This window comes from Hordeum vulgare, chromosome 3H, assembly GCF_904849725.1.
Source record: "Hordeum vulgare subsp. vulgare chromosome 3H, MorexV3_pseudomolecules_assembly, whole genome shotgun sequence".
NCBI lineage: Eukaryota > Viridiplantae > Streptophyta > Magnoliopsida > Poales > Poaceae > Hordeum > Hordeum vulgare.
The window spans coordinates 543,198,366-543,211,119 of NC_058520.1; the positions used below are offsets into that span (position 1 = coordinate 543,198,366).

General features: G+C 46.1%; 1 protein-coding gene across 1 annotated transcript; it reads right to left on the bottom strand.

The window, feature by feature from the left end:
- Window positions 1–1,436: 1,436 nt before the first annotated feature.
- LOC123440513 lies at window positions 1,437–3,068 on the bottom strand. The gene is made up of 4 exons (XM_045117078.1): window positions 2,604–3,068; window positions 2,314–2,492; window positions 1,864–2,229; window positions 1,437–1,725 (listed from the first exon to the last, which is right to left on the bottom strand). Exons 1-4 carry the CDS (start codon window positions 2,920–2,922, stop codon window positions 1,495–1,497), a joined length of 1,095 nt encoding a protein of 364 aa, XP_044973013.1. The 5' UTR covers window positions 2,923–3,068; the 3' UTR covers window positions 1,437–1,494.
- Window positions 3,069–12,754: the final 9,686 nt, after the last annotated feature.

Here is a 12,754-nt window from a genome sequence, read left to right on the forward strand (position 1 = left end):
GCGGTGATGTTGTTTTCTGTTGATTTAGCGTATTACCTGTTGCGCAAAATGGTGGCAAGGCTGTGGTCTTGGCCAGTGATCCTCCCGCAGTCTGAGCCTCGCCATGGTGTCGGCGGGCACCTGCATGAAGCCCTCGGCGACGAATTAGAGCACGCTGCAGTTGGAGGCCTACAGCGTGGCACCGTTCTGGACCCGGAACACAGGCAGGTACTCCACCTGCACCAGCTCATCCGGTCCAGCGCAACTGCCACATGATGACTTCAGTCATCGTCGAATGACATGATTTTTGTTGGTGCTGACATCTGTGGTGTTCTGTGTGAAATTTTTTTGGGACCTCTAAAATGTTTGAAAAATGCCCTTTTTAGAGCACCATTTTGTCTGTTTAGAATAAACATTGTCATCTGGTTAGACATCGAAACAATATGATAAGGAAACGAAATGCAGGCATGTGCTAAAATGGAGGGAAACTTTTGGTCTATGAGTATATACACCTTATATGAAAAACAAATTAGTAATTTGATAAAAAAATCAACAAATTCTATTTTTTATGAAATAAACTTGACCTTTCATTGTACTTGTGAAATTATTTACATAGTGTGAATAGTGACCTAGAATACGTAGCGAGTTTTGTTTTTGTTTTTTGTTACCTTGAAGTCAATGCTGGTTTTTTATTCGTAAAAAATTATATACTAATACAAAAGGAAGTCAAGTTTATTCTAAAAAAATTCTGAACTATTTTGACTTTTGTTTTAATTTTTTTCCATATAAAGATGTAGATACAACAAGGAATTAAAGGGTATTTCCCGTGCTGAGATGCCGCAATCTGCTATTCAACATAACTTCCAGCTACTCATCGTAGGGTAGCAACCAGAGGCGAAAGTGTTCTTCCGCCCCTGTGCTCAAATGAGTTTGGATGAACGGTAAAATTAAAAGAAAATATTCAAAAAATTCTGTTTTTTATGGTAACCTTTGATACATGGTTTCTATGTTTGAAATTTTTAATCAAGAAATGACATTCGTGGAAGTCATGGCAAAAACAAAGAAACCAAAACCGGTACTTCAAAACACTTTCAAAAATAGCATTTTTGGAGTATCGATTTTGGCTTTTTGACACGACTTCCAGGAATGTTCATCCATGATAAAATTTTGCAAGAACATAGGACATTCGTCAAAGGTTATCACCAAAAAGAAAAACGGATTTTTTGAATAGGTTTATCATTTTTTTATTGTTTATCAGGAGCATTTGAGCTCAGTGCAAATACTCCACGTCCCCGGAGGCTATGCTTTGTTTGGAATAAGTAGATACGCGCTAACAATACAAATAACTTCTATTGGAGGAGTTGCTACCGGCAACAGTGTGCAGCGGCTGTTAACGGTTCTGTGTTGCAACTCCCAGCAATCTCATTCCTCTGGGGTTTCATCGTGAGAAAGAAAAATAATTCGCAACAAAGAACATCATGATACGTATGTACCGTACACAGGATGCTTATTTTATCATGTTTTTGTTGTGCCAATGTGGAAACCAAGGTTCTGGAGCATTCCCTGGAGGGCATTCCTGATCCAAACCATGTCATTTTCGAACATACTGGCCGGCCTATTCGCTACTGGCGCAGCTTCCTTGTACAAGATGATAGCGTCACCATTTATCCCAGCAGAAGCAAGACTGCCGTTTTGTGCTGCCATGCTTGGCCTTCTCCGAAGCCCCTTTGGATCCTTCTCATCTTTCTGCAAGGCGAACAGTATCAGAAAACAACAGGTAGTGATTGTTCAAGATCTAGTTGCCGGCCTGCAGCTAAGGATGAAGCAAATCCTATGATCATATAAGTATATGCGAACCAAAGGGGAGCTGGAGAATCATTTCACCTGTGGCCGGTTCGTTCCATTTACTCCCATGGTTTTCGCGTGCAGAGAAGCTTCTGCAGCGGCAGGTGACTTCTCAGCATGCAGGAAGCCCTTGTAGGTCTCTTGATCTTCGTCCATCTGGTCATCATCTGCCAGCAACACGCCGTTGCCTACTGCAAAGATCGGCTCGTGCTCTGCAACCGACGGGTCTACTACCTCCTCCGACACCTGCTGGCGCACGGCGTAATCCCAGTCTTCGTAGACGACCAATGTGTTGGCGACCTCGGTTACCTGCAGAGTCCTGTTGCCGCCGTGCTGCCAACGGACATGGCCGGAGGGGTCTTGCAGCAAGAACTTGAACTCCACCAACCTGTTCGCTGGTAAATCCTAGCCCAGACCAAAGATGGTGAGAGTGAAAGAATGTGAGTGACTGGTTGGGACATGGGGGGGGGGGGGGGGGGGTAGTTTTACCGTCTTGGCCGTCCAAACGTGGCCTTCCGACCAGTCCAGGGCGGTCGCCTTGGCCGGGTCCCAGAGGCCGAGCGCCGGGTCGTCGCCGACGACGAGGAACCGCTGGCCGAACGCGCACCGCTTTTCCAGCACGAACTTGACGCGCACCGTCCCCGCGTGATCCGGCGAGGGTAGGTCCACTAATGAAGTAGGTAGTAGTCAAAATGGGTTTCTGGATCGTTGAAAACCACACCAGATTTGTATAGCATGTTCCTGTACGCGCGCAGGAGTGGAGGTGGAGCTCAGCTCACCGTCGGGGGGCGGCAGGATTGCTGTCGAGGCGACGTCGACCTCATCGTCACCTCCTGCGCGAGTCACCGGCACCAGAGTTTCAGAGCAAATTACCTCCTGCGCGACCGCCACGGCGCTGCGCGAGGGCGCGGAGGGGGTTTCCCCGAGCGACGCCACGACGAGGAGCCTCTGTCGGGCGACGGGCCTCGCTCCCGCTCCCGCGCCGACGCCGTGGCGCCGCGCCCCGTGACCGGGGCGCGCGCGCGCGAGCAACCCGCCTCCTCGGTACGCCACCGCCGCCGCGGCTTCCATCACGGCGCCACCGCCTGGCGCGTTCATCGGGAGCGGAAAGCCTACGCCCAGCCGCCCCGCGGGGCGGCAGCTGAGCAGCACAGTGAACGCTGGCTGTGCTGCGGCCGTGCTTCTTTCTGGGGAACGGCGGGCGCGGGTGTGTGTGTGTGTGTGTGTGTGGCCGTGGTGGCTGCTGGTAGTACTGGGTAAGCAGTTAGGCCGCGGGGGCGGGGCCCTCCTGTCCTGGTCTCGCGTCTGGATCCGCCCGCGCCGAGAGGCCCGGCAGCTCCCGCCGTTCTTTGCGTGGAAACCAAAGGCCGCCAAGTCAGTCCCGACATTTTCTTTTATAGCGGAAATAGTTGCTAATTTTCTTTTGCGAAACAGGAAAATAGTTGCTTGTCCGCGTGGCGCCCGCCCGGTGGAGGGGGTTCAATGAGTAGCCATTACCCGGTAAAAAACCCTATCAAGATAAAGGTAAAAAGTTACTCATGAATATATAAATAGAAAAATCTGAAACTTATAGGGTTAAACGGAAATGAGATTGTATAACTCATACCCCGCATACCCATGTCATGTATTCAAAAAACGGTGCTGCTGAAACTCAGCTAGCTGAGAAACAGGTATGGTCTCATTCACCTGTTAGCCTATGCAGCAATGCTAGTGTGCATGTTTTGTTTTTCCTTTCATGGTTGTCTCGTAGCTATGGACTTTGTTGGAGTGGGTTATGATACATGCAAACTCCCACTGATTTAAGTGTATCATTTCATTTAACTTAATGTCTATTTGTTACCATATATATTATAATATTGTATATTTAGGTTTTCATTATTTATTTCTTTATTCTTTCTAGTATTTTTTTTTACTTTTTAGTCCTTGTTTTATTTAATGTTTTGGTGTCTTTTTTTGTTTTTCTTTTTATATTAATGACATTAATATTCAAAGCCGGATCGCAACTGCAAGATTTAAAATGTGGCCGTAACTGTAAATATTCGAAGTCGGGTCACAACTGCAATTATTCAAAATCGGGTGACAACTGACAACTGCATGTATTCGAAGTCGGGTCGCAACTGTAAGTACTCAAAGTCGGCTGCAATTGCAAGTATTCAAAGTCTAATCGCAACTGCAAATATTCAAAGCCAGGTCACAATTGCAAATATTCATAATGGGGTCGCAACTGAAAGTACTCAAAGTCGGCTGCAATTGCAAGTATTCATAGTCGGGTCGCAACTGTAAATATTCAAAGCCAGGTCGCAATTGCAAATATTCATAGTCATGTCGCAATTGCAAGTATTCATAGTCGGGTCGCAACTGCAAGTATTCATAGTCGGGTCGAAACTGCAAGTATTCAAAGTCAGCTTGCAATTGCAAGTATTCAAAGTCTAATCGCAACTTCAAATATTCAAAGTCAGGTCACAATTGCAAATATTCATAGTTGGATCGCAATTGCAAATATTCATAGTCGGGTCGCAACTGCAAGGATTCATAGTTGGGTCGCAACTGCAAGTATTCACGGGCGGGTCGCAACTGCAAATCTTATTTGTGCAACAACTACATGGAAAAAGCTAGAATCAAGTTGTTTTTTTATAAGAAAAAACAAATTATTACACCACAATTCATATAATAAGGACACACTATATTTTTGTACAAGAATCTTTAATGATGAGAGTAGTTGAAGCTAACAAGCCATTACATAACTTTTTTTTTATCAGCGATTTCTTTTTTAAAAGATGCGACGTGCAGCAACAAGAACTGAACGAGTAGTTATTGAACCGGCTAGATGGGACGCATAGCAATAACAACCAAAAATATGACATGTCAGCCCAGAAGAATAAAATGATGAGGTAAAGAAAACAAACAGACTAAATACAAAATACAATGATATTATGTGAGTGAGACCATAGAAAATCTCAGCTAGCAGAGTTCTAGGCACTCCCTTCAAAAAATCTATGTGAACTTAGAAATCTCTAGAGTCTACACTTTGTCATGAATTTGTAAACTTAAAATGTATGACTATGTGTTGTTGTTTATGACTATGTGATGTTGTTGTGCTGTTTTGTTATTTATGAGAAAATGATGTTGTTTATTAAGTGTGTTGTTGTTTACGAGTATGTGTTGTTGTTATAATGTACTGTTGTAAATTTTGATTATATGTTCCTTCTTATGGCTATGAGTTATTCAAATTGATGATTTGCAAACATGGATCATTTTACCTGCGGATACCCTTCTACACAGTTCGGTAATGGGTATAAAAATTGTACCTGTAGGGTGATGGTTAAGCTCAGCGGGGATGTATAAGGGTATGGGGTGGCTCCACCCATACCTATACCCTGCGGGAGCCATCCTTAGGGGGGTGGGGGAGGAGGGATGTAACGAGGTTTTACATAATGAGTTCGTGCAATCTTCCCTAGTTAAGACGGTATGTGTGACCTTACTCGCCGATCGCCGCATCTAAGGAAACCTGAACTCTTGAAAACTTTACCTCTTCAAACTAAATTGGTAGTCCCAACTGGCAACTGATAGTACAAAGTTCACCTGCCTTTCGGATGTAAACAACCAAAGGAAAATTTGAAACCCGGATGGCGTTATTTGTTGGGAAATATTGCATGGAAAACAATTTTTTTCCTACGCGCACCCAAGATCTATCTATGGAGATGTATAGCTACGAGGGGGGGGGGGTGCATCTACATACCCTTGTAGATTGCTAAGCGGAAGCGTTAAGGAACACAGTTGATGTAGTCGCACGTCTTCAGGATCCAATCACGATCTGTCCCGATCTAGCGCTGAATGGACGACACCTCCGCGTTCAACACACGTACAACTCGATGACGTCTCCACCTCCTCGATCTAGCAAGCAAGGGCGGAGTAGTAGATGAGTTCTCCGGTAGCATGACGACATGGTGATGGTGGTGGTGGAGCAATCTCAGCAGGGCTTCGCCAAGCGCTGCCGCCCGCAGACGCGACGGAGGAGAAAATGATCTAGAGAGAGATATGGTTGCACCTATGGTTTTTGGGGTGTGGCTGCCCTCTCTCTCCCTCTCTATTTATAGGAGGAAGGGGAAGGTAGGGCGCTCTCTTGGCCCCTCCTCCAAGGGTGGGCTGGCCGTCCAAAGAAGGAGGACTCCACCTCCCACAAGTGAGGTGGGCGTCCTAGGGGAGGTGTCCCTCCTCTCCCAGGTACCTCCCACCCACCATCTTGAGTGCATGGGCCCTTTTGGGTGTGGCGCCCAGCCCACCAAGGGCTGGTGTGACTCACTCTTTACCCTATGTGGGCCCCAGGGGTGGGTGAACCCCCCTCGGTGGACCCCCGGAACCCTTTCGGCACTCCCTGTACTATACCGGAAAAACCCGAAACTTTTTCGAAACCCGAATACCACTTTTCTATATATAAATCTTTACCTCCGGACCATTCTGGAACTCCGCATGACGTCCGGGACCCCATCCGAGACTTCGAACAATGTTCGGTCACCAACATATATAACTCAAAAATACTATATCGTCATCGAACGTTAATGGTGCGGACCGTGCGAGTTCGAGAACTATGCAGACGGTGAAGAACCAATAGCGGGACCTAGATTCCCATATTGGTTCTGTCGGGACCCCGATCCTAAGACATATAGATCTAGCATGTAACATATCATATATCTTCACGGCCTCACGCATGGTACACAACGGCTGTCACCTTACCTTGGCTGGACCGTTTGTGCCTATTGGCTCGCGTATATGATTATGTTGCTAGCATTCATATGTCAAAGAACCCGGGTCGATATGACTAGTTATAGACCCAAGTGGCACAACTGTACAGGGACATGCATACGTAACCTAGCAATACATGTGTCGGTCATCAACGTGTGTAGATGAGTCGTAGCAAGCTACAAGGACTCCATTACATCGGCGACATTTCCCAGTAGGGATAGACACAACAGCAAAGAATGATACATGTTGGTCAATCAATGTGTCTAGAGCAGTAGCAAGATACCAAGGCTCAGTGGAAGCACAAAGAGGCATTTCCCCATAAAGAAGGCTACTAAAGGCATACAACTAGGTGTCGAATCCCACACATACAATGCATTTCAAAGCATACACACAATATGCATCATTAAAATCTTAAGCCTATCTTCATGGCTATAAAGAAAGAGTTCTAGGGAGACAACCCTTGTTATCTTTACTTTGAGTTTTTTACTTTCAGATTTTAGTGGTCTTGATGTGTGTTACTACTGTAGCAACATCATTGTGTCTTTATTTTTAAGTCTTGTGCCAACTTTTAGCCTCCGATTGCAAGAAAGTTCAAAAGTTGTTATATGCTGTCCAGAAACAGATTTTGTCTACTTGACGAACAAATTCACCAAAAATCACCAGATCATATTTTTTATCTGAATTTGTGTGACAGTATGCTCTACACAATTGGCTTTCTGTCAACTGTTCTGAGTTTTTTGATTTGAGTTGCAGAAGTGCCCTGAAAAAATTATTTACTACCTGCTGGTCTGTTTTTCACAGATTCTGCCACGTTTTGCGTTTTCATCATTTTGCAAATCTTAAGCTTGCTTTTTCTTTGCAAATTTTTTTGGAAATATTTAGAAACAGTAGCTCTTCATGAAAATATTTATTTCAAGTGGAGAAAATTTATTTTATATGGGTACTAACCACTCTAATCAGTTTATGATGAGTTTCGTACGAAGGGAGTTTTCAAGTATGCGATGGAAGATGATGAAAGAAGATCCAGGAGTGTCAAACGCTCAAGCTTGGGGATGCCCCCATGCACCCCAAGTAATATTCAAGGAGACTCAAGTTTCTAAGCTTGGGGATGCCCCCGTGCATCCCCTTCTCCATCAACAATCATCAGTTCGTCCTTCTCCATGCTATATTTTTATCACTTCATATGTTATGTGCTATGCTTGGAGCGTCCCGCTCTTTACTTTTTAGTTTGTTTTAGTTTTCCTTGATGTTCATAACAAGTTGGACCCTAGCCTTCTTTGTTTGGGGGAGAAACACGCTCCACTCCACCATAGAGCACAACATAGGTTTTCATGCTTATCTTTTTATGTGTTCTTTATCTTTTCATAGCTGGTGTCATGCTTAGCTCTTAGTTTTCATGTTTTATCTTTTTAAGAGATTTTATTTAGGTTGCTTTTGGAACTCTCTTGAGTTATCATGCTTATCTTGTTTAGAGAGTTGGCTTGTTGTACTGGGTTGTGTGTCTTGCATGAGTAGGTAATTGAGGTTGCTATTTAAGTATAGTAGTAACTTGCAATAGTTTTGAGGTATTGATTTGTGTAATGTTTGGACTATTGGTGTAAAGAGCTTGAGCCTATTAGTGATAGGTGTCTTATTTTGGGAAATCCGTGTGTATTTTCAAAAACTAAAAAAATAGTTGAGAACTCTAGCTACTAGATGAATCGCTAACCTGTGGAGGGGTTGGAATATATAGAGTACAGATACGTCCATTTTGCATCATGCTTTCATGTTGATATTTATCGCTTTATGGGCTGCTATATTACCTTATGGTACCATACTTATGCCTTTTCTCTCTTATTTTGCAAGGTTTATTTGAAGAGGGAGAATACCGGCAGCTGGAATTCTGGACTGGAAAAGGAGCAAATCTGAGTCCTCTATTCTACGCAACTCCAAATGCCCTGAAAATCAACGTGGAATGTTTTGGGAATATATAAAGAATACTGGGCGAAAGAAGTACCAGAGGGGAGCTACCAGGGCCCCACAAGCCTGGTAGCCACCACCCCCTGGTGGCGGCTACAGGGCTTGTGGGCTCCCTGACGGCCCACTGCCCCCCCTTTTTTGCTATATGAAGGGTTTCGTTCCAGGAAAAATCAAGGAGGAGCTTTTTCGTGGTTTCGCAGCCGCCACGAGGCGGAACTTGAGCAGATCCAATCTAGAGCTCTGGCAGGACGATCCTGCCGGGGAAATTTCCCTCCCGGAGGGGGAAATCGTCGCCATCGTCATCACCAACACTCCTCTCGCCGGAGGGGAGTCAACTTCATCAACATCTTCATCAACACCATCTCCTCTCCAATCCCTAGTTCATCTCTTGTAACCAATCTCCGTCTCGCGACTCCGATTGGTACTTGTAAGGTTGCTAGTAGTGTTGATTACTCTTTGTAGTTGATGCTAGTTGGATTACTTGGTGGAAGAGTTTATGTTCAGATCCTTGATGCTATTCATTACACCTCTGATCATGATTATGATTATGCTTTGTGAGTAGTTACTTTTGTTCCTGAGGACATGGGATGAGTCATGCTAATAATAGTCATGTGAATTTGGTATTCGTTCGGTATTTTGATATGTTGTATGTTGTCTTTTCCTCTAGTGGTGTTATGTGAACGTCGACTACATAACACTTCACCATATTTGGGCCTAGAGGAAGGCATTGGGGAGTAGTAAGTAGATGATGGGTTGCTAGAGTGACAGAAGCTTAAACCCGAGTCTATGCGTTGCTTCGTAAGGGGCTGATTTGGATCCACTAGTTTAATGCTATGGTTAGACGTTGTCTTAATTCTTCTTTCGTAGTTGCGGATGCTTGCAAGAGGGGTTAATCATAAGTGGGATGCTTGTCCAAGTAAGGGCAGCACCCAAGCGCCGGTCCACCCACATATCAAACTATCAAAGTAACGAACGCGAATCACATGAACATGATGAAACTAGCATGACAGAAATTCCCGTGTGTCCTCGGGACCGTTTTTCCTCCTATAAGACTTTGTTCAGGCTTGTCCCTTGCTACAAAAGGGATTGGGCCACTTGCTGCACCGTTTCTACTACTTGTTACTTGTTACTTTTCACTTGCTACGTTTCACCTCGCTACACCATCACTTGTTACCGCTACTTTCAGTGCTTGCAGTTATTACCTTGCTGAAAACCGTTTATCAGAGCCTTCTGCTCCTCGTTGGGTTCGACACTCTTACTTATCGAAAAGACTACGATTGATCCCCTATACTTGTGGGTCATCAAGTACCCTCACGTTATCATGGGTCGAGGATGCACAAGGATAACCAAACCCCCAAACACTCCTCCTCAGGGTACTTGTCTCTTTGTGAATCTTCTGACTAGATAGAGAGTTACCGATAATAAGTGCACGAGTTCTTCGGACTAATGCGAGTATTCGATTGTTGGCACTTCCACCATCCATATTTTGCTAGCCTCTTCGGTATCGTGCATTGCCCTTTCTCATCTTAAGAGTTGGTGCATACTTCGCCGGTGCATTCAAACCCTTGGCATGATACACTCTGTCATCATAAGCCTCATTATATCCTTCCTCAAAACAACCACCATACCTACCTATCAAGGCATTTCCATAGCCTTTCCGAGATACATTGCCATCCAACATCCACCATCTCATGACTTGATCTTCATGTCATACATGCTTTTGCTTGATCGAGAGCCGCATGCTAGTTGGGCCTTGCCCTTATTATTGCTACATGCCGCGCTAGTATCATTGCATATCCTGCTACACTGATAGAGGCATACATTTGCATACATCATGATAGTTTTCATTTGTCTATATGTTGAGTACTTCTTATAAAGTGTGAACATCTTCTTTTTTATTCTTCTAAAACATAGAGTGTTGACCTTAAGTGAGGAAAAGATCCCAAAGAAGACAAATTAAAAGATCCCAAAAAAGGACACATGAAAAGATCCCAAAGAGGACAAATGAGAGATAAATAGAAAGAGCCAAAGAGGCCACAAAAAAAAAGAAAAAAAGAGAAGGGGGCAATACTACTATTCCTTTTGAAAGATCCACACTCGTACTCCATTGTTATATTTGTACTCCATAGAGATTATCATTCATGCATAACTATGTGGGGACCCTTACACTATAGAACTTGGCTTGTATATTCCAATGATGAGCCTAATCAAATGAGCTCTAGGTCTTCATGAACAAGCAAGTTGGATGCACCCCACTAGTTCCATTGGAGAGCTTACCTTAGGTCATATGTGCATCCGTTGCATGGCAATCCCTACACCTCACATCATACCTAGTCTTGGTGGCGCGCGCCGGTGTGTGCATCCAACGTCCCGCCGTCCTACTCGCGCCCTGGGAGTTGCCGGCATGCTGCACCTCGAGGCCGGCCACCGTAATCTGGAGGAGGAGGAGGGCAGCATGCGACGCGTCTCTCTCGGGCCCGCCCAGTGCAGGAGGGGCCCCGTTGTTTGCAGGACCGGGGACCGGCACGAGGTGCGAGCCCCTGGCGTCCGGCGCCCGCGGCCTTGAAGAAGAGTGGAGCAGGATGGCCTTCTGGGCGATGGCACTCGGCTTCGTGATGTGGTTCGTCCAGGCGTCGAAGCCCCCTTGCGTCGGTTGAAGGCGGAGCATCTCGCTCGCCATCTGAACGGCGTCGTGCGCGCCGAGGTCCCCCAAATTGATGCGGCGCGTCGTGGGTGTCGGGGGCGCCGCCCAGCCATCGTGCGCCTGGGCGGCGCGGGTGGTTGCGACGGTGGAGGTGATGTTGACAATCTGGTACGAGCCGCCTAGTACCACAACGCCGGTACATGAGCTTTCGGCCGCTATGGTATGATGGTTGGAGGCCAGCTCGACGAGGCTGAAAGAAGCTTGCTCGACGCCGGTCATCGGAGGAGTGGGGCTTGGGGAAGATGAAGCTCAGAGAAGACCTTGACACGCCCCCTACCTGGCGCGTCAAATGTCGGATTTCGGGCTCCGCAAAACCCTAAAGATTCGAACTCAGGGGCGTGTACGAAGATCTCTCGTGTGCTCGCCTAACCTAACTCCCTACTCGATGAGGATGGCAGAGAACTCACTCGATGGTGAGGAAGACACATAACAAGACAGTTTATCTAGGTTCGGGCCGCTGAGAAGCGTAACACCCTACTCCTGCTTTGGTGGATTGCCTCTCGTGGAGGTTGGTGGATGAACTAGTACAGTGTTCGATAGCCTCCGAAGGCTGGGTGGTCTTTGTGTGGTGTTGGTGTGCGAATGAATCGATCTTCCACTCTAAGAAGTAACCTGCTCTTTATATATAGTGCCCTGGTCCTCTTCCCTTATCGTTTCAACGAGAAGGGATTCCACAACGACCAATTTTCAAGGGGGGACAGGAAAACATGCTTCCCCTACGCTGCAGGGGCGGGTCTTGATGTTGTTTCTCCTCATGAGGCTTGGCTCCTCGCAAGGTCCTTGTTTCATGGTACTGGACCTGTTGGTTTTTGATTGATAAAGTAGGTCAGCCCTGGACCGCGGGCAGGTAGGTCTGGATACCCTCATTCCTAAAACGTCGACAGAAAGTCCGTCGTTGTTCGCCCATGTATGTATCATCAGTGAGAGAAAGGCTGAATTAAGAAGACAAATCTGAACGTTTAAGCAAGCCAGATCCTACGGCCCAGGAGCGACCGGCGCGTATTATCGGCCATACAGTTGACAGTCTGATTGAGCAGACAGCTCGCACAGCTTCCAGATGGTCAGCGGTCGATCGCCACGCCAAGATCCCCTGCCGCGAGGTGAGGTGAGGTGAGGTCAACTGGAAGGAATATGTTTATGAAGGTTAACTTCCGCAATGAAGCATCACCGTCATGCATGCCGGCATCCTGTAAACTTTGATCGCTTACATTAGGAATTGTTAATGATTCGATGCTGTATCATACTGCTGGTACGACTTTCCTTTTATCTCTACCCCCTTGCTGCCCAAGCTTGTGACCCTGTTCCTGATGCTCTTCTTTTTCTATGCGCTAGCAAAGCGATATATACGTATCTCTACCAGCCTTTTATCTCTACCAGCTAGCAAAGCGATATATACGTATACGGAATATATACACAAGGCCTCGTGATTCAAAGCGATACCAAGAAGAGAGGAGGCCCGGCGGGAGCCATGGGAGGGAGGGAGAGGGAGCAAGGCGGGGAGAGGAATGGCGCCGCCAACGGCGG

Coding starts and splice junctions, on each gene's coding strand:
- LOC123440513 (XM_045117078.1), bottom strand. CDS start 2,922: ATGAACGCGCCAGGCGGTGGCGCCGTGATGGAAGCCGCGGCGGCGGTG. Junction 2,230..2,313: donor ACGTTTGGACGGCCAAGACG/GTAAAACTACCC, acceptor GGTCTGGGCTAG/GATTTACCAGCGAACAGGTT. Junction 1,726..1,863: donor ATGGAACGAACCGGCCACAG/GTGAAATGATTC, acceptor TTCGCCTTGCAG/AAAGATGAGAAGGATCCAAA.